This window comes from Dermochelys coriacea, chromosome 2 (assembly GCF_009764565.3).
Source record: "Dermochelys coriacea isolate rDerCor1 chromosome 2, rDerCor1.pri.v4, whole genome shotgun sequence".
NCBI classification, from domain to species: Eukaryota; Metazoa; Chordata; order Testudines; family Dermochelyidae; genus Dermochelys; species Dermochelys coriacea.
This window is the reverse complement of record NC_050069.1, coordinates 89,512,628-89,538,805: the sequence shown is the minus strand read 5'-3', so window position 1 is coordinate 89,538,805 and position 26,178 is coordinate 89,512,628. Positions and strand designations below refer to the sequence as shown.

The following is a 26,178-nucleotide window of genomic DNA, read 5'->3' as shown; positions in this document are numbered from 1 at the left end:
AATCAGCCACTATTTACAATATAGTTTGGACACAATAGTATATTAGGAAGCTGAAAAAGTCACTATGTCTACATTTGACATCACATACAGAATAAACTGCACATTGTTGGATACTGTTTCTATTTGTAATACATTGTTTAATCACTTGCTGGTGCCTGGACAGTTATGTAAGAAGTAACTGTCACTGAAGTCCAGTGAAGATTTGCCTAGTTATTTTCCGTATCTTTTCAAAATGATCAATGTATACATCAACTCTTTGAAGACTAGTATAAATTAATCCATATCAATGGTTTCATTTCCTTTTCTTCAGAAGTTTTTCTTTCCGTCTCCTGCCAGCTTTACTGTAGTGAGGGGGATTAAAAGTGTTGGGGGAGAAATTCACATTAAAAATTTTAACCCCATTGCATTCTTTGTCCTTCTTTTTTCCTTCATCTTCAGTGTTAGTAGAGACTCAGAATGAAATATATCTAGGCCAAATTCAAATGGGCCACTGTACTTTTATATGCAAATCTGCATGTACTACAGTTCACATGAAACAAACATGTGTAAATCAGATTTGCTTACTATAATTCAGGTTCTGAAAGGGAAATTTGATTCTCAAAATCTGTCCCCAAAGTCTTAACTTCACCCTAGAAAACGCCTCAATTTTTAAAACAAATGTTTAAGTCCCATAAAAAATGATAATGAAAATGCTGACATCAAAAATGTTTTGTATCTCACTATCCTTCATTTATTCTTCCTACAGCTGAACAGCAAATTAATAACAATGCTAATATCACTGCTGCTTTTCTACAGGATTATTATATACAATTGTGTTTCTACTATAGCCCTGCTTTGTATCCATTTACCTGCACATCAGCACCACTGATTACCACTTAACAATATAAGAGCCAAACTCTCTATACAACAACATAAATCATTATATCTCATTTAACAAAAGGACCCACTGACAGCCATCTGAGAAAGCTGCCCTTAGTTGAATCCCATATATTAATGGAGACCCAACAGTAAACACATTTGCTATTATGAAGTCTATTTTTCCACATCATCTACAGACTTATGAATCTGCTACTGATGCCAAAAAATAGCTTGTAATGTGAGCTCAGAAAATAACAGATAAAAAAAGCTAGCATTGATGCAGGTAGGATATCATGAAATGAAGCCCAACAGTGTCGTGTACATCAGGAAAGTGAAACTGCACTGTATTCTGCACTAATTATTGCCAGTCACGAACAGGTATGATTTAATGTACCATGACTCTGTAGGTTGGCTTCAAGGTCACCATTCGCAAAAGCTAAATGGTTTATACTTATAAGTATTCTGGACTTAGTTTCTGTGTCATGCAGGTTCAAGCTATACAGTGACAACTGTTAGTAAAGTAGCCTGCTGGTTTCAACCCAAGCAAAGTGTTTACAATTTTCTGGCTTCCTTCTGGTACTCACCAGCACATTTTGTCCTTGTTTTGAGAGCTGGGCCTGGGGATCCGGTACCTCCTTCACCCGGTCTTGTAAGCAGCACACTGATTTCATATTCTGTATCAGGATCCAGGTGCCCGATTTTGTAGCTTGTGTAGTCTACTGGCTGTCTGTCATACCAGCTTCCACTTGATGTGCGATACTCTACCTCCCTCTCAATGATTGGCCCATCCCCATTGATGGAATTAGCATTCAACTCTATCCATAAATAGGTTGCACCAACTGAAGACAACTGAGGTGGTGCAATGGGAACAGGTGGCTCTATAACAAAAAAATTGTAAACAGTTATTCTACCAATATTTGTTTCTACTTCCAAAACATTCAAACTACAATCTTCACTAAACCATATTTGGAAGTCTGCCTTAAAAATACCAAACAAATATAAGAGATGACAATGTCAGCGTTACCTATTTATTGTGTAAGGATAAATCACATCATATAAACTCTGTTGCTCATAAAGACCTGCTAAATGTACTTTTTCATGTTATCTTATTAAAAGGTTTTAACATACAGACTCCATTTATATAAACAGTCCAAACAGCTTGAAATTATATTTTACCTATTCACCAAATGTTAACTCTATGCATTTCCAGCATTTTTTCCACTTACAATTTAAAAGAAAGGTGAACCCAAGTTCACATGTTAAGACATCTCTCTAGGTGTAACTTGTGACTTATATTCAAAAGTAATATTTTTAATTAAAACGGATATTTGAGTCCATTTCTGAAGGCATCCATCTTGCTGAATTGTGATATCATTTGTGATGAAAAGGAAGTGATTATATTTATTTTCAAAACAACTTAGTTTGTGCTTCTCACCATGTAAACTTTCAGACTTCTGAGCTGAGCAGAGGTGATGATTGTTCATTCAGATTCAGTATCCTACACTTTTCTATCTAATATGAGGCAGTGTTGTCAACCTGAGCAAGCCCAGAGCTGGGAACTAGGAATTCCTGAGTTCTTGTTCTTATTCTGACTCTACCTTCCATAATGACCTTGGGCAAGTCATTTAATCCTAGTTTCCCTAACTGCAAAAGGGAGACACTACCACCTCATATACAAGTGTGTGTGAGGTGGAGAACCGTTTGTTTTCAAAATACTTTTTAAAAAGTTTGAGACTGTGTACTAGTACTAAGCAGATATATAGCACTTTCCATTTTCACATTAAGTAACTGCTATAATTTCTGGCTGCCATCTCTCATATGAAAGGTAAATAATGATGCATTCATTTTTTTCCTACACAAAACACAATCAGTCTGAGTCACCACTAAGTTACTCCACTTTCCTGCCAGTGTTACTTCGCTGATTTCAACTGGGTTACCAGGGTAAAACTGTTATAACACAGTGGTTAATCAGGTTCACTGGAATGGAATCATGCCAGTGTAACAGAGGAGAATTTGGCCCAACATACTTAAGCCATGACAGGTTTTTGTTTTTGTTTTATTCTGTGTACAGTACCTAAACGAAGAAGAGTAAACGCTTGTTCTCCCTCAGTTTCAGTTCTATCTGATGTTGTGATGAACATTTGCTAATATGTTAATGTATCACTGAAAAAAAAGGCGCTGTGTGTGTATGTGTCCCACTCAAGACTTCTGATTGGTCTCAAAGTGGAAGCTTAAGTGAGGGAAGGAAAGGGACAAAGGGTGGATGAGAATGAGACTGTAAGGAATGGCTTGAAACATTAATGATTCCCTGATGATTTAAGCTGGTCAAGGTCCTGTTTTAACCCTGGGCTTGTCTATACTACAAAATTAGGTCGACTTAAGCTAGATTGACCCACAGCCACTGCAGTAATTAAATTGGCTTTTGGTGTCCACACTACCCTCCTTCTGCCAGTGGTGCACATCTTCACCAGGAATGCTTGCACTGACTGAAATGGGGTGTTCTGGAATACTGACAGCTAGAGTGTGGGGCACTGACAGCCACACAGGGCTTACAGCTGGACCCCCTCTGCACCAGGGCCGACCTCCTGAGCTGGTGCAGGGTTCAATTGCAGAGCAGGGAGCTTACCAGCTGTGAAATTGACATTCTTGTTAGTTTCATGGCTGCTGATATTTCACATTTTGTCTCCAGCTGACACCAGGCTCACAGCTGGAGCACCCTCACTCAGGGTCTGACAGTCTGAGCCAGAGACAAAAAGTGAAATAGCAACAGCTGTGACACTGACAAGCATGTCAATTTCTCTGCTCATAGGCTCCCAGTTAGGAAATTGAGCCACATGCGGGGCTCACAGTTCGAGCTGTTAGTGCCGGGGCCCGGGGAGATTGTGGGGCTGACAGCCAACAAGCGATGTAAGTAGTGCAGTGTCTACACATACACTGCATCACCCTAACTACATTCATTTAAACACTATGCCTCTCATGGACGTGGAGTTAAGTCGATGTAGTGGGTGACTTATATCGGTGGAATCACCATTGTAGTATAGACAGTGACAGATTTAGGCTGATATAAGCTGTTTTATGTCAGCCTAACTTTGTAATGTAGATGAGGCCCCGATAACAAACATGGACTTATCTTACAAAAAGTAAGATAAGTATACTTAATTTATTACTGAAGAACTTGATACTTGATATATACTAAGTATACTAAAAGTCTATTTTCTCCTATGGACTGAGAAGCAAGAGCTCTATATTATACCTTTATTGGAGAATAGACGCAATAAATCTTTAACCCCTATTTTATATGGTACTGCCAGGCCTAGATCTGTGTCAATAACAATGACTGCACTTGGATAGTAAATGCCATGCTAAAGTATGGTATCACATCATGGGAAGATACAAAATACATTACGTATTTTCACTTTAATGAGATATTCCCACCTACTCCGAAAGGAAAAACATGGTAAAACTAGACACAGTCCAAAAGTTATCAAAAGATGCTTACTAATTATTACTACTTACTACAGACATACAAATCCAGTTTAAAATATAGTGGTAAACTACTACATGTAGAGTACAGCAACATCCTATAAACCTTTAATTTTTATCAAGAAAAACTATATTATATGTCAGTATCAATATAGGACAAACTCTAGCTTCAGCTTATGGGGATTAGAAATTTAGTGTAGTTTTATTGACATTGTTTCTGAAATATATAAACTATGGCTTCCTGCAGAAACTGTATATGTTTAAATAGTTTTGACTTAATTCAAAATGATTAAGCTTCAATTTAAATCATTAGGCTCCTTCTTGAACCAGGATGTGAAATAGAACTTTTATAGAGCATTCTAAGCCATTTATGTAGCCATGCTGAAAGAACAGTTAATTAGTTTCAAATACTAGTAATGGCTGTTCAACTGCCATCAAAATGCAAACTCAGGAGTAAGGTCATAAAGGTCAGTAGTTACACCAATTCATTTAAAGTCGTACAAGTATTCGAAATAGACATTATTTTATTGCTTTTTCATCCCCTGGGGTATCTTTTCATTCCCCTATGACCAAAGTACAAAATAGGTTAAATTCAGTTGTGTGTGTTAAATCCAGCAAAAGCCTGCACATACCATGATTTTACTCTGAAGAAAAGGAGTACTTGTGGCACCTTAGAGACTAACAAATTTATTAGAGCATAAGCTTTCGTGAGCTACAGCTCACTTCATCTGAAGGTAATCTTCCAGCTAAAGATTGAACACGTATAAAACGAACCTATCATCATACATACTGCACTTATATTTAACTGACAATTGGCTAAAAAATAAGGGTCATGAAGTTAAGTATATAGTGTAATAAAAAGAAATTGAAGTAGTCGAGGATCCTGTAATGAAAGATAAATGGTTATATTACTGCATATTGTAAAATATTAAACTTTATATAATTAACTGATAATGAATGACCATAGTTTTACCCAAATTATTCCTTCATATAGTTTAGCTTTTCCTCCTTTTCACTAGAAGGGGTATTTCTAGGTATGACAATGAAGGGTTTGGATCAATTATTCAATTAAATACCATACTCTGCATATGTTATAGTTGGCAGCAGCATGCTTTTTTCCCTTGGAGGCAATTTTAGTGGTGGCCATCAAATAGGGTCTCACTAAATATCCTAGTTATTTTCTGATCTATATTTTCCCAGCCATCTATGTACAGGTGCACTATATCCTAATTTGAAAACAGTTGGCTTAACCAAAATGATACACTTTTAATGGCTGTAGTAATTATGTACATTTAAGAAGGGATACACTAATTTATTTTGTGGGGTGTGGGGAGTTTGCAGGTAGCAATATCAGGGCAATAAAACTGTTTAAGTTAGAAAAGGTTATTTCTCACTTAACTCTTATGGATGTAAAGTAAACCAAGCTATTCAATACTGCAACACCCTTTTCAGTTTGGCTTTTAAAATTAAATATCAATACAGCTCGATAAAGAAAGTTTCTTTCTTCGTGGAGCAAATTTACTGGTTTAACAACTCTGGACATGAGAACAATTGGGGCATTCCAAACTAGTGGTGTGAGGGTGATGGGGCATGTCCAAATAAGGAGAGGAAATGCCAAACACTCTCCTGTTACAGCACTAGAAGTTAATGTCCATTGATGGCAGACCAATGGAAAGCTTTAGACAGATGATATAATGGTGGCCAACACCAAAGGACCAATTAAAGTAAAAATGAGAACAAAAACAGTTCACCCAAAATGAAAAGTAGCCTTTTGCTTATCCTAAAGGAGTTACATGCAACAAAGTAAAATATTAAATACATGCACAAATATACACTTTTTACATATACATAGAGAGAGGCAGCAATCCCTATATTTAGGCTGCCTTACACTTTAATTATAAAATTTTCTGAACATTTTTTGAAAGAGTTTGATAACCTCCCTGGTGTTCCATAAGGACTTGAAATTTGGCAGGCAGAATAGCCTTGCAATCAGAAAGTTGCCTTTTCTGTCCTCATGAAAATTTGTTCAGATTTAAATGAGTTACACACTCTTAAAATCAGACATTTCCTGTCTGTTGATTACTTAGTATGGTTTGTTCCAGGACTGCAAGATATCTGACTTCATAGCAGTCACGCTTTTGTGTTAGGAGAAGCTGTTACTACGCAGTATGGAATCTTGCAAATTCTGGGGCTTAAGCAGGCTTTTTAAAAAAATTAAATAGCAACTGGTTGAAGATGCTCAAAGATTTGGAATTTCAGAGTTAGTTCCATCAAGATGATTGAGGAGGTAGAGAGCAGGTGAGGTGGTCAAAGCTACATTACAGATATATTCTCACTGAGCCCTGCAATTTTTCACCTTGATCACAGAATCGTATAAACATAGGGCTGGAAGAGACCGCAAGAGGTAATCTAGTCCAGCCCCCTGCACTGAGGCAGGATTAAGTATACCTAGACCATCCCTGAGAGCTGTTTGTCTAATCTGTTCTTAAAAACCTCCAATGACAGGAATTCTACAACCTCCCTGGGTAACATATTCCAGTGCTTAACTATTCTTATAGTTAAGGAAAAGCTTTCTAATTTCTAACCTAAATCTCTCTTGCTGCAAACTAAAATGATTACGTCTTGTCCTACCCTCAGAAGACATAGATAACAATTGATCACCGCCTTCATTATAGCAATCTTTTACATATTTGAAGACTTATGTCCCCCTGAGCTTCTCTTCTCAAGACAAAACTTCCCATTCTTGCAACCTTTCCCCTCAGGTCATGTTTTCCAAACCTCTTATTTTTCTTGCTCTCCTCTGGACTCTCTCCAATTTCTCCATATCATTTAAAGTGTGTGGCCCATAACTGGACATAATACTTCAGCTGAGATCTCACCAAATGTCAAGTCCCTCTCTGAAGCTTGAAGGTGCTACAGCTTTTCAAAGAAAAAGGTCACCAGAATTTTGTAACATGGGCAAAACAATGCATTTTTCCCTGGCCTCATTCTCAAAAATTATTCAACTGTGGTGTTTTAAATTTTCCAGAAAAATACAGCTCAAAAGTGTCATGGCTGGTCCGTGAGTGGCCAGACTAATAGTCATAGCCAGAATGCACAGTCATGAGACAGGAGTCAAGAGCTGGCTGTGTCAGAATACCAGGAGGACAGAAGCAGATGACAAACTGGAGATCAGAGCCATGAGGTGAGAATGAGAATGAGGTCAGGTCAGGTCTACCACAGATGCTGGAACTAGAGGTGCAGCACCCCTGGTTTGAAGCGGTTTCCATTATATACAGGGTTTACAGTTTCATTCAATGGCTCTCAGCACCCCCACTATACAAATTGTTCCAGCATCCCTGGTCTACCAAGTGGTCAGAGGTAGGAGACAAACTGGAGGTTGGGATGCCAAGAAATCAAGCCAGGGAAGCAGGAATGGCTAGAGTGTCGCAGGAATGGGTAGCAGGAGCAGGAAGCAAAAGGCACACAGTCCAGAGCACAGTGGAGCCCAGTTGTTCGATCAGCTTCCTGTTCCTGTCAGTGGTTTAAATAGGGCAGTGGCCAGTCAGCTGCTATGGGACTCCACCAATAGGACTTTGGGGCAGAGTTATCATCAAGCTATAGGCTGCCAGTTGGAGGACTGGAGCATAGGTCCAGGTTCATGACCCAGGGGTCATTACATCACCCTCTCCTCTGGGGCACCCTCTGGGTGACATAGATCCAGGTTTCTCAGGGTAGCTCCTGTGGAAGGCCCAAACCAGGGCAGAAGTGTGAACATTCTCACCTGGCTCCCAAGCATTCCTCTGGGCTGTAACCTTCCTAATCAATTAGGTACCATAATTTCCCTTGCTTGATCTTACAGTCAAGGACTTTGTGAACAACCACAGGTTTCAGAGTAGCAGCCGTGTTAGTCTGTATTTGCAAAAAGAAAAGGAGTACTTGTGGCACCTTAGAGAGGTGCAACAAAGCCCGTTGCCAACTCTGTCCACATATCTATTCAGGGGATACCATCATAGGGCCTAATCACATCAGCCACACTATCAGAGGCTCGTTCACCTGCGCATCTACCAATGTGATATATGCCATCATGTGCCAGCAATGCCCCTCTGCCATGTACATTGGCCAAACTGGACAGTCTCTACGTAAAAGAATGAATGGACACAAATCAGACGTCAAGAATTATAACATTCAAAAACCAGTTGGAGAACACTTCAATCTCTCTGGTCACTCGATCACAGACCTAAGAGTGGCTATACTTCAACAAAAAAGCTTCAAAAACAGACTCCAACGAGAGACTGCTGAATTGGAATTAATTTGCAAACTGGATACAATTAACTTAGGCTTGAATAGAGACTGGGAATGGATGAGTCATTACACAAAGTAAAACTATTTCCTCATGGTATTTCTCCCCCCCACCCCACCCCCCACTGTTCCTCTGATATTCTTGTTAACTGCTGGAATTAGCCTACCTGCTTGTCACCATGGAAGGTTTTCCTCCTTTCCCCCCCCTGCTGTGGGTGATGGCTTATCTTAAGTGATCACTCTCCTTACAGTGTGTATGATAAACCCATTGTTTCATGTTCTCTGTGTGTGTGTATATAAATCTCTCCTCTGTTTTTTCCACCAAATGCATCCGATGAAGTGAGCTGTAGCTCACGAAAGCTTATGCTCTAATAAATTTGTTAGTCTCTAAGGTGCCACAAGTACTCCTTTTCTTTTTGTGAACAACGTATTCCTCCTGACCTGTACTTGTAACAGTGGGGATGGTGGCTGGGCTCTATGAGGAAATGTGTTCTTAGTGTAGGTTTAGAAGTGAGACATGGAATATGGGGTGGACTCTATGGGATTGAAGGAACTGGAGCTCTAAGGTGACCATGTTGTTTTGTAGCCAAATCCAGTATAGGCGAAGGAACTGGTAGTCTAGTTTCCGAGACTGTTTTACTACAGATGTGTTCTGTTGAAAGCCATACTTTTTTTTCCTATGAAGAGGGAGATGGAGACAGTTGTCCATGTGCCTTTTGTATTCCCCCTACTCCTTATCAAGGTGTCCCTTCACCTCCTCTTGGATATTATGGATGTGTTGTACTAGATCTGAGGCAGAGGGGTTGGGGGAGGATGTGGGTAGTTGTGGGTGAAATCGGGGGTGGTACCCATAGTTGATAAACAAGGGGCTGTGGCCTGCAGATACATGGTCCACATTATTGTAAGAGAACTCTGCATAGAGTAACAGTGAAGACCAGTCATCCTGGTGATGACTGATGTAGCATCGTTAGTATTGTTCGAGGATTTCATTGATTTTTTCCCATTTAGCTCGTCAGCTGAGGATGGTAGACAGAGGACAGGTGCACACAAATGCAGGGCCTCATGCCAGAAGCAGGCAGTAAATCGTGGCCCCCAGTCATAGGTGATGTGATCCAGGAGCCCATGAAGACAGAATATGTTGTTTATTCAAAGCCAGGTGGTGTCATCCATGGAGGGTAAACCTGTTCAGGGAATGAAGTGAGACATCTTACAAAACTAATCTACAACTGTGAGACTGGTCATGAAACCACCACAAAGTTCAATAAAATGGCCTCCCAGGGCAGAGATGGAGTGCCCAGAGGTTGGAAGAGACCACCAGGTTTTTGGCATGAGAGCTTGGTGCAGGCACAAACCTGGCAGGAAGCTACTGTGGCAAAGTTCCTCCTCTGCCTTGGTGGGTGCTGCGCTTTCTGGCAGATTTGCTCACCTCAGAGGTTCACAGCAGTCCTCAGTCTGGCTCCTTTTGTTAGTGGCACAAACCTGCCATTCACTCAGCTAACCTCATCACTGGTCAGCCTGGGGAAAAGGGGGAGAACAATTCCCGCAGTCTCTGCCAGCCCACCTAATGGGTCACGGGACAGGCCAGAAACCTTCCCCTCTGGTGGGACCCACAGTCCAGGTCAACTCCTCTTATATCAAATAGGGAGTTGGGGGGTAGGGGGAAACTGGGCCTCTACTCCGCGTTCCAGCCCAGGGCCCTGTGGATTGCAGTTGTCTACAGTGTCTCCTGTAACAGCTGCGTGACAGCTACAACTCCCTGGGCTACTTCCCCATGGCCTCCTCCCAACACCTTCTTTATCCTCCCCACAGGACCTTCCTCCTGATGTCTGGTAACGCTTGTACTTCTCAGTCCTCCAGCAGTATGCCTTCTCACTCTCAGCTTCTTGCACGCCTCTTGCTCCCAGTTCCTCCCACTCCTAACTGAAGTGAGGTCCTTTTTAAACCAGGTGCCCTGATTAGCCTGCCTGTCCTCATTGATTCTAGCAGCTTCTTAATTGGTTCTAAGTGTCCTAATGAGCCTACCTGCCCCAATTGATTCCAGCAACTTCCTGATTGTTCTGGAACAGCCCATTATCTTACTCAGAGGAAAGGGACCTGAGTAATCTGGGGCTAATAAATCTACCTTCTATCACTCTCCTGTAGCCATCTGGCCTGACCCTGTCACACTACAAAGATCTCTATCTTATAGAGATTGGTCCATCTATGGCTATTAGCTAGGATGGGCAGGAATGGTGTCCCTGGTCTCTGTTTGCCAGAAGCTGGGAATGGGCGATAGGGGATGGATCACTTGATGATTACCTGTTCTGTTCATTCTCTCTGAAGCACCTGACATTGGCCACTGTCAGAAGACAGGATACTGGGCTAGATGGACTTTTGGTCTGACCCAGAATGGCCTTCTTATATTCTTATTATGGGGTACTGTGACAGGGTCAGTCCAGATGGCTACAAAAGAGTGGTTGAATGTAGATACATTAGTTCCAGGTTAAGCAGGTCCCTTTTCCCTGGGTAAAACCACAGGGACTATTCCATAACACTCAGGAACTCTCTAGAACTAATTTAGGCAGGCAGGCTAATTAGGACACCTCTAGCCAATTGGGAAGCTGTTAGAATTAATTAAGGCTAATTAGGACACCCGGTTTAAAAAGGCTCTCACTCCAGTTAGTGAGGTGTGCGTAAGGAGCTGGGAGTGAGAGGATGTGCTTCTGGAGGACTGAGGAGTACAAGCGTTAACAGACATCAGGAGGAAGGTCCTGTGGTGAGGACAATGAAGGTGTTGGGAGGAGGCCATGGGGAAGTAGCCCAGGGAATTGTAGCTGTCGTGCAGCTGTTCCAGAAGGCACTCTGGACAGCTGCAGTCCACAGGTCCCTGGGCTGGAATCTGGGGTAAAGGGTGGGCCCGGGTTGTCCCCAAACCTCCCAATTCCTGACCCAACACAGGAGCTTCCACCAGAGGGGAAGGTCTCTGAGCTGGTCCCCGACCCATATGGTGGATCAGCAGAAACTGCGGGGATTGTTCTTACTCTTTTTTCCCCATGCTGGCCAGCAATGAGGCTTTCTGAGTGAATGGCAGATTTGAGCCACGAAAGTGGCCAAACTGAGGGCTACTGTGAATCTCTGAGGCAAGAAAAATCCGCCAATAAGCCCAGGACCCACCAAGGTAGAGGAGGAACTTTGTCGCAGTACATTCAAACCCACCAGAAGAAATGGAACATTGTTTGTTAGATTTTATGTTGCCCTAAGTGTCCTGCCAAGGTGGAGTCATGGCATGGTTGTAAACCTGCCAATCTTGCAAGTTCTAGGGAACACAGATGAAGTCCCTTATGAACATGACCCTTCTTAAGAGTTGTGTGATTTTTAATTGATAATGGCCAGTTCATGCGTGGAACTCTGGAGACAGAGGCAAAATGGATGAACATGAGCAGATCCTGGTGGCAAGTTGTACTAAGGGGAAAGAATGCAGGTTGGCTCGAGCCTGGAGCCTCGTCTTTGGGACAAGGTGTCAGCCTTTCCATTTCTAGTTCCAGCGCAGTAGGTCACGGTAAAGCTGAACTGAGAGAAGACTAGGACCCAACAAAGCTGTTTTTGATTTAGGGCCTTGGTCCTGTGCAGGTAATCCAAGTTCTAATGATTGGTAAACACTTGGATTGAATTGAGGGCCCCTTCCAAGTAGTGTCACCACTTTTGGAAGGGGTCTTAATTAACAGGAGCTTCTTGTCAAAGATCTCATAGTTTTGATCAGCAGGTGGTAAGCATCCTTGCGTAGTAGTCAATAGGGTGCAGCATTAGCTTGCATCCATGTCTTTGGCAAAGGATTATCCCATTTGCCATACTAGAGGCATCAGCTTCTACAACAAAAGCTTGTGTTATGTCTGGGTGAGCCAATATTGGAGTAGAGAAGGCAAGCTTCAACTCCTCAAATGCATCCTAGGTCTTGAGCACTCAGTGGAACTTGGTGTTTTTCCAGAATAGGGCAGCGAGGGGCTTGGCTTGTTTCAAAAAAATTGAAATGAACCTCTGGTAGAAGTTTGCAAAGCCTAAAAACTGTTGTAGGTCACACACATTGTGGTGGCCCACATACCCACTTGCAGACAGCCTGAACCTTGCATGGATCCATCTGGATTCTTTCCAGGGACAGGATGAAACCCAGGAACTCAGTTGAGGTCTGATCAAATGTGTACTTCTCAAATTTAGCATAGAGACCATGTTATAGTCTCTTCAGAACCGTGTGGACGTGAGTGGCATTTTGGTCCAGATAGATAATATATTGATCTTCTCAGACTAAGTATACCACCAAGAACTGGTCCAGTAGGTCTCGTAACACATCGTTAATTAATTGGGTCCTCTCTGGGGCATTAGTCAGTCCAAATGGCATTACTAAATATTCACCATGGCCATAAGGCTCCAAGAGGTTGTCTCTTTCAGACACAGAAGTAATTCTAAGCTCCCCAGAGATACAGTTTTGTGAATATGTGAGCAGCCCCCACACGGCCCAACAACTCTGGGATCAAGAGCAGCAGGTAATGGTTCTAGATTGTTATCCGATTTAGGCTCAGAAATCAACACAGAGGCAGAGGCTGGCATCCCTCTTTGTAGTAAATAAACTGGTATGGAAAATTTTAGCTCAAAATGTTAACATTTAGCGAAGTTATAAGCAACTGAAGACAGGGTCTTATACTGGAAAGCGTCAGGCAGTACTACCAGCTCTCCTTATAAGAGAGACTGGGAGAGAGAAAAATAGGCACAGGCAGGCAGGCAGGCAGGCAAAGATAATATAAACACTTAGATATACTTAAGCATTCATGATTTCACAACTGTTGACACACTTGATGACAAGTCTTTAATAATTTCTTAAATCTTGCCCTGGTCTGAAAATGATTTTGCCCTCAGTTTTGGAACACACTCTTTCTTCTAAAGATCCAAAACACATTCAATTCTATTCAAGGTGCTAAATCTTCCATTTGACAAGATGCAGAAATAAGAGCCACCAACGGTACAGATGGCTGCCCTTCCATGCCCTTACTTAAAAACCTAATAGACCTCGTTCTAACCAGTCTGACACCTAGGTTTACCTTGTTTGAACTCAATAAGCAGTATGTATTCTAATCATCTGATGCCCTTCTCAGAAAGGTTCATTCTGTTCTCCTAAATTTAATCTGTTGGATCTGACCACTATTAGAAAAGTTCAACCCATGGACCATATGTAGAAGACTAATTTACTTTACCAAATACATTTTAATCAATTCCACTCCACTCTTTTTTCCTTTTTGTTCAGTGTTTGATTACTTTTATGTGACCTATTAGAAAAGAACTGCTGTTTTTTACAATAAGCAGGTGATCTGACAAGACCAATTTCATGGCTCACAATAGACAAAGATAAAGTGACATTTCAATTCAATTCCCTGACAAACAGATGAGGATATTGTGTAGTCTGAACACACAGAATGACAAGTCACTGACTTTGTTCAGTCCTTTCCATCAGAATAAACAGTTAGGTAAATTGAAAAGTTTCCTTTTAGGATTCATTTAAATGAAGCCATCGATACTTTTATTCACTTTAATATAAAAGACAGTCAAGACGTACGAACAACAGTCTTTGTCTTTTCTTCTTGATGTGTGGAGAGCTGATACGTTATTTAATGGCAAACTTTTTGTTCACTAACCAGGCAATATTCATATTTACCATAATAATAATGTACAAAAATAACGTACCATTGGAGGTTAATTGACCGCTCTTTAATGGCTGTTCCCCCCCCATATACTAAAGGCTATATTACACCCATCTCTGCTCAGATACACAAGTTTAGGGTAAGGATGCAAGGAGCTTTTCTATCTCTGCACATGGGCCAGACACAATTAGGGTTGCCAACGCTCCCGGTTTCGCCGGGAGTCTCCCAGAATCAGGCCCTATCTCTCAGAGGCTACTGAAGCCAAACCGTAGATTTTAGGCACTGAAAGTCCGGAGGCGCAACAGGGCTAAAGCAGGCTCTCTGACTGCCCTGGCCCCGTGCTGCTCCCGAAAGCGGCTGGCACATCCCTGCAGCCCCTGACTCAGCAGCTCCCATTGGCCAGGAACTGTGGCCAATGGGAGCTGTGGGGGTGGCGCTTGCGGGTGTAGGCAGCACACAGAGCCCCCTGTTCCCCCCCAGGGGCCACAGGGACATGCCAGCTGCTTCTGGGAGCAGTGCGGGGCCAGGACAGGCAGGGAGCCTGCTTTAGCCCCAATGCGCCACCTCCCAGGAGCCACCCAAGGTAAGCACCTCTCGTCCAAAGCCTGCACCCCACACCGCCTTCTGCACCCTAAGCCCCGACCCCAGCCTGGTGACAGTGAGTGAGCATGGGGGAGAGCGAGCAATGGAGGGAGAGGGGATGTAGTGAGCAGGGTGGGGCCTGGGAGAAGGACCAGGGCAAGGGTTTTTGGATTTGTGAGATTAGACAGTTAGCAACCCTAGGCACAATCCCAATTCTTGTGCTCCCCAGCCCAAAGGAGTTAGTCGTCTTTCCATTAACTCCCCCACTTTGAGAGCACTAGGGCTGGGTGGTGCCTTCCTCCCACCACATGGCCTAGGGAAAAAACTGTGTAGAGGAGCCAGACTCCAGACAGTAGAGGAAGAAACAGCCAAAACAGGGACCCTTGGACACTCAGAGAGCTTTCTACAATGTTGCCTGGATTTTCTCTGCCCTGTGCTGATTGACTGTTTGCACCAACCCTTACCCTCCTTCTCCCTCACCATCTTCCCACCTTCCCTCTCTTTCCATTCACAGCTGATCACTTCCTCCTCCTCATTCCCCTTCACTGAGCTTTTGTGACATTGTACTCTCATGACTTCCTCTTACCTTACTGACCCAGCTTTCAGCATTTCCTTCAGGGCTCATTCTCCAGCCCCTCCCTCTCTTTGTTGGAGTCTTACATATTTCCATTCTAGGCCACATCCTCGTCTTCCTTTACTCACTCCCCCGTGGGCTCATTCAATCCCACATGTCTATGCTGACTCCCACCTCTTCTGCTGTATTCTTTCCTTTTCTCCATCTGTCCATTCTAACTACCTCGATATGTTTTATACGGCACCCACCAACACAATATCTTACACAAGTGCCCTGTTTATCCACTGGCTACACAGCAGCCTCCTTACCTCAGGCTGTCTTTCCCCTTTCCAGTTTATATTCCTGCATTGGGAGCAAGGTCCACACCTAGGGTGTTTATCCACTGGCTACACAGCAGCCTCCTTACCTCAGGCTGTCTTTCCCTTTCCAGTTTATATTCCTGCATTGGGAGCAAGGTCCACACCTAGGGTGTCTGTACTTCAACTACGTCATCCTACTCTTCTCTGACCTCTCCACATCCTCCCGTCCACTCCTCTCTGATCCACCCAAAAACATGCTCCTCTCCCATGTCCTCTCCTCTCATAGTCCAGCTTATCAACTCCTCAACCAACCTCCCCTTTCCATCTGCCCTAAATTCAAACTCCTGGTCCTCATCTTCAGCATCTGATCTCATACTAAACTCTTTATCTCATTCTCTGCCTCATCTTTTCTCCTAACTGATTCTTTGGCCTTTTTTTAGGTAGAGTCCTTCTTTCATACAACTCCATGCATTTAGACTCTATCTACCATACTATCTGATCACGTGCCTTCTTTCTGGCCTTCCAATCCCTCCTTAAAACTAGGTTTCACAGTAGCAGTTGTGTAAGTCTGTACCCGCAAAAAAGAAAAGGAGTACTTGTGGCACCTTAGAGACTAACACATTTATTTGAGCGTAAGCTTTCATGAGCTACAGCTCACTTCATCGGATGCATTCAGTGGAAAATACAGTGGGGAGATTTATAAACACTGGAAACCCTAGACGCCCCATCATCTCAGGCTTTGGCACCCTGACAGCAGGATTGTCTGGCTATGTAGACTCCCTCCTCAGGCCCTCTGCTACCAGCACTCCCAGCTATCTTCGAGACACCACTGACTTCCTGAGGAAACTACAATCCATTGGTGATCTTCCTGAAAACACCATTCTAACCACTATGGATGTAGAAGCCCTCTACACCAACATTCCACACAAAGATGGACTACAAGCCATCAGGAACAGTATCCCCGATAATGTCATGGAAAACCTGGTGGCTGAACTTTGTGACTTTGTCCTCACCCATAACTATTTCACATTTGCAGACAATGTATACCTTCTAATCAGTGGCACTGCTATGGGTACCTGCATGGCCCCACAGTATGCCAACATTTTTATGGCTGACTTAGACCAACGCTTCCTCAGCTCTTGTCCCCTAATGCTCCTACTCTACTTGCACTACATTGATGACATCTTCATCATCTGGACACATGGAAAAGAAGCCCATGAGGAATTCCACCAGGATTTCAACAATTTCCATCCCTCCATTAACCTCAGCCTGGACCAGTCCACACAAGAGATCCACTTCCTGGACACTACGGTGCTAATAAGCGATGGTCACAAACACCACCCTATATCGGAAACCTACTGACGTCTATGCCTACCTACATGCCTCCAGCTTTCATCCAGACCATACCAGACAATCCATTGTCTACAGCCAAGTTCTACGATACAACCGCATTTGCTCCAACCCCTCAGACAGAGACAAACACCTACAAGATCTCTATCAAGAGTTCTTACAACTACAATACCCACCTGCTGAAGTGAAGAAACAGACTGACAGAGCCAGAAGAGTACCCAGAAGTTACCTACTACAGTATGGGCCCAACAAAGAAAATAACAGAACGCCACTAGCCATCACCTTCAGCACCCAACTAAAACCTCTCCAACGCATCATCAAGGATCTACAACCTATCCTGAAGGATGAAACATCACTCTCCCATATCTTGGGACACAGGCCAGTCCTTGCTTACAGACAGCTCCCTCAACCTGAGGCAAATACTCACCAGCAACCACACACCACACAACAGAACCACTAACCCAGGAACCTATCCTTGCAAAAAAGCCCATTGCCAACTCTGTCCACATATCTATTCAGGGGACACCATCATAGGGCCTAATCACATCAGCCACACTATCAGGCTCGTTCACCTGCACATCTACCAACGTGATATATGCCATCATGTGCTAGCAATGCCCCTCTGCCATGTACATTGGTCAAACTGGACAGTCTCTACATAAAAGAATAAATGGACACAAATCAGACGTCAAGAATGGTAACACTCAAAAACCAGTCGGAAAACACTTCAATCTCTTTAGTCACTTGATTACAGACCGAAAAGTAGCAATTCTTCAACAAAAAAACTTCAGAAACAGACTCCAATGAGAGACTGCTGAATTGGAATTAATTTGCAAACTGGATACAATTAACTTAGGCTTGAATAAAGACTGGGAGCGGATGGGTCACTACACAAAGTAAAACTATTTCCCCAGGTTTATTCCACACCCCACCCCTGCTGGTTCTTGTCAACTGCTGGAAATGGTCCACCTTGATTATCACCACAAAAGGCTTCCACACTCCCCCTCCCTGGCTCTCCTGCTGGTAATAGTTCACCTTACCTGATCACTCGCGTTACAGTGTGTATGATAACACCCATTGTTTCATGTTCTCTGTGTATATAAATCTCCCCCCTGTATTTTTCCACTGAATGCATCCGATGAAGTGAGCTGTAGCTCACGAAAGCTTATGCTCAAATCAATTTGTTAGTCTCTAAGGTGCCACCAGTACTCCCTTTCTTTTTCCTTAAAACTAGTGTCTTCTGCATAGACTTTCTATGCTGATTTCAGAAACATGGTCTCTTGAGTGTTCTTGAGCATTCTTCAAAGCTCAATGTTTTCCCAGGTCTGATTTTGTATTTCTTAAATATTACAAGTTTTTCAGGTGAGGGACTGTGTCTTTGAATAAGTTCTGTAAAGTAACACATATATTTAGAGCAATATACAAATAAAGAGCTACAGAGCTGTGCACATTTTCTCCATAACTTGAGGATCCATTCAGAAGAAGTGTTAACCTGTCGCTTAAGTCCAAAGAGCCCTGATCACAGATTAAGGGAGCAGAGGTTATCAAAATTAATTCCCTTCCCCTATTACTCCCTGTTCTGGACTTTTCTTCTTTCACACCAACTGCAACACTGGGGCCATACAGCTCATGTGAGTTATGATACCGACTCAAAGAGAAAAGAAAGATGGGCCCCCTCTAGCTTAGAGGATGCTATTTTTTAAAAATCTGCTATTGTGATCGGGGTTCTTTTCCCCTCACCAATTTTGAGGGAAAGTACATCCTGATCCCAACTGCTGGGGGATTTGGTGTGGGAACACTCTCGATGTCCCCATTCACCCACCAAATAAGATTTTAGTTTCTTTGGAGGCGAAAGGAAAGAAAGATGATAAGTCAGTCTTTAGTCCCAGGCCCTCTTCTTGTCTGGTAAGTATCAAGCTGTCAGCCAGAGAGATTTAACACATTTAGGAGGCATGGAGCTTTATAAAACATATCAGTTAATGGCATATCAGTCATACAAGAACTGACCCCACCCCATTTTAGCTGTTGGGTTCCTGTTCACTATCTATAGCATTTGGCCTCATCTGTGACTACTCCCTTTAGAAAGTGGGAGTCATGAACAGATTAGGTGGCCATTGTTATGGGTAAGTACTCTTCAGACTCAGGATCAATCTCCATGTTAGAGTACCCTGCAGAGCTTCCAAGAACCAGCTGCTATAGAATCTGTATTTCTCTGAAAAGATCCCAGATATATTCTCTCTGATATAAAAACCGGATATAAAAAGAAGTAAGCAAAATGTAATTTAAAGAGAATGCAATATAGTTGTATCAGCACTGTTTTCTATGATGCAACTGGTCAACTTTGTATACATTCATTTCACATTTTGAACTTTTTCTGACGTTTTTAAAATCTCCCATATGCTGAATATTTATATTTTAAGAGTTTTCCTTTATTTTTTCATACCTCACACTAAATACATTTTTAGGATGCAGCCTCCACATAGGAGATAGGTTGCCAGGAACATTCATTCCATTTCAGAAGAATCATCTAAATGTACATTTAAAAATACATATATATTTTAAATGCTTTTCGTACACAAGTAGTAATAGTAGTATTTAATAAATAACCCTTCAGGATGGCATCTCCCACTAGTCTTTAAGAGCAGGACAGAATCTTGAGATTTACATAAAAATGGTCTGATTCACAGATCTTTTTTACTGAGCCTCTCATTGACTTTAATGGGCTATGGGTGACATACTTAAATTGCAATTGCATACTCTTATGTCATACACCAAACATGTACATATTATAAATAAATACATATTATATTCTGAAATACCTTTGACTATCAGTTCTGCATAGCTTGATACTCCAGCTCCTCCTTCTGTGCGAATCATGCAGCGGTAATTGCCAGCATCTCGCTTTGTAGCGTTCACCACATTAAAAAAAGCTATGAATCGGCGATCATTAGACACCTTTATGTCCTTCAAAGGTGCATCCCTTACATAAATGCCCTAGAGTAAGAAACAAAAGTTGTTTTAAAATAAAAACATTTATTGAAAAGCAACTTTATTTCTCCAATTCTCTCAAAAGAGGGGAGAAAAGCAGAGGTCACAATATGTTAAATTTAAAGACATTTCCAACATATAACATTTCTGTTCTATTCCAATTAGGGTTAAAACAACAGCAGTGGGCAATCATTCACCTGGAACAACTAGCAAGGCTGCTAGTCTATACTCTTTATAGATGAACTAATACACAGATTTAAGAGCAATGGCACTTATTTGCTTGGTTTATTTGTATTCAAGATATTAAAGAATTTTTTTAAAGCGACGTGCAAATCAATATGCCCTAAATCTCTTTCCTTCTTTCCCCAGACCTGCGGATAAGCACATGGATCTTCCCCAGCCTGCATGTAAGGGAAACAGCTTCTCTCATGGCACTGTCCTTGCCTAGAGCCACTATTTGATTTGGGGATCCATACAACTGGGGTGAAAGAAGGTACATTCATTACATGTATTTGGGATAGTTTAAACTTTAGATAACACTTAGTCCTGCCACTGCAGGACACTTGACTAGATGACCTCTCAAAGTCCCTTTCAGTCCTATGATTCTCTGATTATCCTCAATGTAAACTAGCAAGAAATTGTCAAGAAAGTTCATACAGACTCAGGCTACATTACTAGAGCTTGTCATGAATATTTCAACAAAACATTTTTTGCCAGAAAATACTTATTGGTCAAAACCGAAACTTTTTTCTGAAATGTGTCAGTTTCAACATAACTGTCATCGGAAAGATGGAAAGGCTTTCCAGGTCCAGGTTGGAATTTCTGGTCAAAACCAAAGAAAGACAGAGATCCCTTGCAGATTAGCTAATAGCCTTGTGGTTAGGTTATTCACCTGGACGGTAGGAGACACTAGTTCAAACCTGTGCTCCAAATCAGGAAGAGGAAGGACTTGAACCTGCGATACCCACTTCTCACATGAGTGCTCTAACACTATCTGTTATGGGGGGGAAGGGCCCCGTAGGTATCTGCCAGTCATACTGTTTGAGAAAAATGTCAAAAGCACTCAGTGTCCCAATCTGGAATGAAAACAAATGTTGAAACCTCAACATTTTCTGCAAAATGGAATTCTTATTTTCTGCCCAGCACTATTTATTCCCCATCCTATGTGCTCCTTTGAACCGTGGAGCATCCCACTTGCCACCAAATCTCCAGTGATCCTGTCAGAACTGGAGTCTCAAGACTGATGCAGAGGCACAGAGCCTCATAATGAATCTCTCAGGCTTCAGGGGGACCTGCAGTTTCTGAGAACTGAACCCTTTCTTATTCTGAATTTCCACAGGATTGAAAGGAAACATCATTCCCCTAGCAGAAGAATTCACAGAAAACCCAGAGGAATCTTGTAGCATTTTAGGCCCTCGGTGCCATTTTTTCTGCAGAGGGGCATGCAGCAGCCTATACTATTTAACTATATTTGTTGTTTTTATTATGTTCCTGTGACTTTATTTAAGAACACAGAGCAGGCTACAAAACTGTATGAGGCCTGCCCTATGAACTATCTAAGACAGCTAGCCCTCTCTGTTTTCTATCCTAGGAATTTGTAGTTTGTGTTGCAAAATTTAAGACCCGGTAAGGAAATGCTGAGCTCAGTTTGTTAATTATCATGTTTAGTTGTCAACATATTGAAAAAAGAAAGGAGTACTTGTGGCACCTTAGAGACTAACAAATTTATTTGAGCATAAGCTTTCGTGAGCTACAGCTCACTTCATCAGATGCATTCAGTGGAAAAATACAGTGAGGAGATTTTATATACACAGAGAAAATGAAACAATGGGTGTTACCATACAGGCTGTAACAAGAGTGATCAGGAAAGTTGAGCTATTACCAGCAGGAGAGCAGAGGCAGGAAGGAACCTTTTGTAGTGATAATCAAGGTGGGCCATTTTCAGCAGTTGACAAGAACATGTGAGGAACAGTAGGGGGTGAAATAAACAAGGGGAAATAGTTTTACTTGTGTAATGACCCATCCACTCCCAGTCTCTATTTAAGCCTAAGTTAATTGTATCCAGTTTGCAAATTAATTCCAATTCAGCAGTCTCTCGTTGGAGTTGTTTTTGAAGTCTGTTTTTGAAGTTGTTTTTTTTGTTAAAGAATTGCCACTTTTAGGTCTGTAATTGAGTGACCAAAGAGACTGAAGTGTTCTCCGACTGGTTTTTGAATGTTATTAAGAATTAATATATATATGTTAATACATGTATCTCACAAAAGCTTATGCTCAAATAAATTTGTTATTCTCTAAGGTGCCACAAGTACTCCTTTTCTTTTTGCGGATACAGACTGACACGGCTGCTACTCTGAAACATACTGAAAGTAACCTTAAAATACTGCTAATAGCCACTGAAAGCTGCAAATAATGGTCGTATTAAATTGGCTATTGTACATAATTCATGAAGCTAGAGTCAATGTTAATCACAGTATTAATGCCAACATAGCAGGATATTACACAGTAAATAATGATTTGCATTATTTTAATGAGTATTGTAATATAATGACATTTCTCTTTTAAATGTAAATTTGTGGTGACAGCATTGTAATTTAAAATTTTAGAACTATGTACAATTCCCAAAGTGGAAAACTGTGTGAGAGCCATTGTTTAAAAATTATTTATCCCCGTATCTGAGCATGACATGAGACAATTACCAGCTCCTTAAAATTCCTAGAAATCTTTTTCCCTGCCGGAGTGATGCATCCAATGAAGTAAGCTGTAGCTCACGAAAGCTTATGCTCAAATAAATTTGTTAGTCTCTAAGATGCCACGAGTACTCCTTTTCTTATCACAATTACTGTAAGCAAAGCTCAGAAAGAACCATTTCAAGGCAAACCACTATTTTCATTCCCTTTGCTTATGGTAGTTGTGAGGTCATTCTGGCATAAAGACTAGGAAGTTAGCAGATAAGTTTAATTAGGAATTTAGAGAATTAATAATGTTTAAAGTGCAGTACTAATTTCATTTTTAACACAAGTCAGTCAGTCATTTAGGCCTAATTATCAGAGTTGCTGAGCAATCACAGTTGCCACTGATTTCAGGTAGAGTTCTGTGTACCCAGCACCTACATCTTCTTCCTAATCTACTAACAAATGTGAAAAATATAATTTAGACACAAGACAGACAGGCACAAAAAAAACGGTCTGGAAGATTCATCTTGTGGACTGCTTTGGGACTTTTTAAGAGTAGGCTAGTGTTGTGAGTAAAGCAGATAACAGGCTTAGACTCATGGTCCTGATCAGCCTGAAGTTTACTGGACTGTCTCAATTACAACAGAACTGCAGAATTATTGAAGTATATTGAAAATTATTTCTAGCTAACATGATGATATTTCTTCATGGCATAATGAGGTGAACAGTTTGTTTTGCAAGAGAAACAGCAAAAGGATGGCAATTTTAGCCTCTGGGAGAAGAAAATACATTTTACTCACTCCCTGACTTTAGATGCTAGGAGTAGAGAAGAAACAGATGGCTAGATTACCTTGTCCTTGCAACAATGAAGTGGGGGAAGGGTCATAAACTCCCAACCACTGGCCTTTTGCCCTCATGGACATTCATATTCCCCATACTTGGTAGCACTCAGGTACTAATCCCTCCTATTGCAAGGGCACGAGCCACTCCAAAGGGAGGTCAGGAGAGATGGCGCTATGACTTTACATAACCTTCACATCTATTTGCACAGATAGCAAACAGAGAGAGGAGAGAAGGCTAGACCAGGCAAAAGGGTCGTTTATACTACATACTCTCCCCCTTTCTCCCAGGACTGGGAAAGGATTGTCCCTTGAGGTCCCCTTGGAGGTCTTCCTGGGGTTGTGCCACTCCATTCCTCCTGCAATACAGACTAGATCGTAATATACACAAAGGGCATGTCTATACTGCACAAAAAGGTGTGTTGTTAATGCAGGTTAAAATAGCCGTGAAAACATGGCAACTCATCTTTTAACTTGGTTAGCAGCTTGAGCTTGGGTTAACAGCTACATATAGCACAGTGGATGTTGCAGTACTGGCAGTGGCTCAGGTTGGCATCTTGACTCCAAGCCCACCCAACCCCCCCCTTAGGTCTGACCTGGAGTGGCTAGCCCGAGCTGCCATCCATACCACACCGTCCACGCTGCTATTTTTAGCACACTAAGTCAAGTGGAGCTAGCACAAGTCCGTCTATCTGAACTAGGAATCACATTGCTCAACTGCAGTGTAGACATACCCATAGAGGCTTTAACTCAAGCTGCTCATGCGAGCTCTAAATCGAGTTGCTGTGTCTTCATTGTCATTTTAATCCAAAATTAGCTAACAAAGGTTAGCTAACCTGAGTTAACAACACATACCTTTTGTTTGTCTGTTTTGTGGTTCAGACATACCCAAAGTAAAATATGGGAAGTCCAGGAAGAAAATTGTCTTACATCTGGTTCTAAAGGGCACATTTCATATTTCTTTCTGTAGATATGTAAAATGAAAAACTAAAATGATTTATGCATTTGAGAGACTAACTGCAGAGTTTATTATAACTTATAACCTATTGTTCCCCTGGGATCCTGCCATTCTTTAAGCCTCTGGTGGGTTCTCATACACAAGCTAATTTGCCTGATTTCTAATATCCCACTTCCTGCCCCAAAAAAGAGAAAATGGTTTGATCACGTGTGGGAAGTTTTAGCCCTAAGGTACACATCAGCTATTCTTATATCAATAACCTTGACTGAAATTAGAGGTGCATGGAGCACATTTCATGAGTGCAATCTATTCCATTCTCTTGCTCAAATAAACACTATACATGAAACTCATCAAACGGAGCACACCTTGGCTACAGATGATTCTTCACATTTTCAGCTCCCTCAGGAATACAGAGTTCAGCAAATAGGTTGTTACTCGTTGCTCTAAAATTCACAAATGACTTCCAGAACAAGACTTATTTATTGCTAACTTTACTGAAGAATATTAAGACAGTTATTGACTTGTTAAAAGGATATTAGTAAACATTAACCTTAACTGATTTTTTTTAAAACTTTTTTTTTTCCTATTTAAAGAGCTCTGTTCTAAGTTGCCAGTTTAGTGAGACTGGCAGAACTCAAACAGTGATGAAATGAATCATTAACATGAGATTCCATTGTAGATCTCAGAAAACCCCCCAGCACTTTTCATTTTCATCCTTTAGAAAATCATCAAAAATCAAAGGAAATTTAGCGTCAGTGAATGGTGTTAGATTGATGTCCCAGGGAACACCATTCCTGTTATCCAAAGAAAAAGTACAGTACAGAGATAGTAATCTCCCCTATGCCTCCCAAACCTTGACCTAAAGAAGCAACAGCCTATGGAAAAGAAGGTTATTCTGTTTAGTGCAGCATGAACAGAGAGGATTGGTAAGGAATGAAAGTATATGATGAGTTAAATACCTACCGGACCACAGCATAAGAAAAAAGAAAAGAAAAGAGCTCTCCTTCAGCAATAGCTAAATGGATAGGCATAGTTCAGTATTTCTGTACACTGTATAAAGAGGAGTTAGATTAACGATGGACAGTGCTAACCATTTTGCTGTACCTAACATTCTTCTCTTTTAGCACAGCTATGCTGTATCATTACTGGTAAATGAACATAACATAAAGTTCTTCTTTTTACAACAGACATCTTCATAATCCTGTGGGGGACCTTCAGGCATTTAGCCTATTACTATAGCCAAAAAAGCAGTCACTGTAACAACCAAAAATGGAGGAAAAGGTCCAAATGTGTGATCAGAGTTTCTTTATATGGCTTATATTTCAAGGTTTCATTACAGCATAATTGAAAAGTTTCTCAGCACACTAAGAAAATTGTATGAAGAAACAGAATCATCATATATGTAGACTGTTTTCCAGGTTTTATTCACATTAAAAATGTGGGTAAAAATTCAAGTTGCAATGATGCAATACATTTTTTTTTAAGTTTCTTGTTTTATTTGCAGAATTTACTTTGAGGGGCAGGGGAGAAAAGGAGTTTTATCTAACAGTGGATAATTTTATATAATAGCTTAATTCTCAAAGGAGCTAAAAATCAAAATACATTTTACTTTATTGACACTTTCATGT

General features: G+C 41.4%; 1 protein-coding gene across 16 annotated transcripts in view; it reads right to left on the bottom strand.

Annotated features, from left to right (window-relative positions):
* The window catches only part of PTPRM (protein tyrosine phosphatase receptor type M), a 729,763-nt gene that overhangs the window by 395,592 nt on the left and 307,993 nt on the right, over positions 1–26,178 (bottom strand). For all 16 annotated transcript variants that reach the window (XM_038390871.2, XM_038390872.2, XM_038390875.2 and 13 more), the window contains exons 6-7: positions 19,913–20,087; positions 1,443–1,736 (exon numbers count right to left, since the gene is read on the bottom strand). In XM_038390871.2, coding sequence (XP_038246799.1) covers positions 1,443–1,736; positions 19,913–20,087 — 469 coding nt within the window. The remainder of the gene's footprint in view (positions 1–1,442; positions 1,737–19,912; positions 20,088–26,178) is intronic.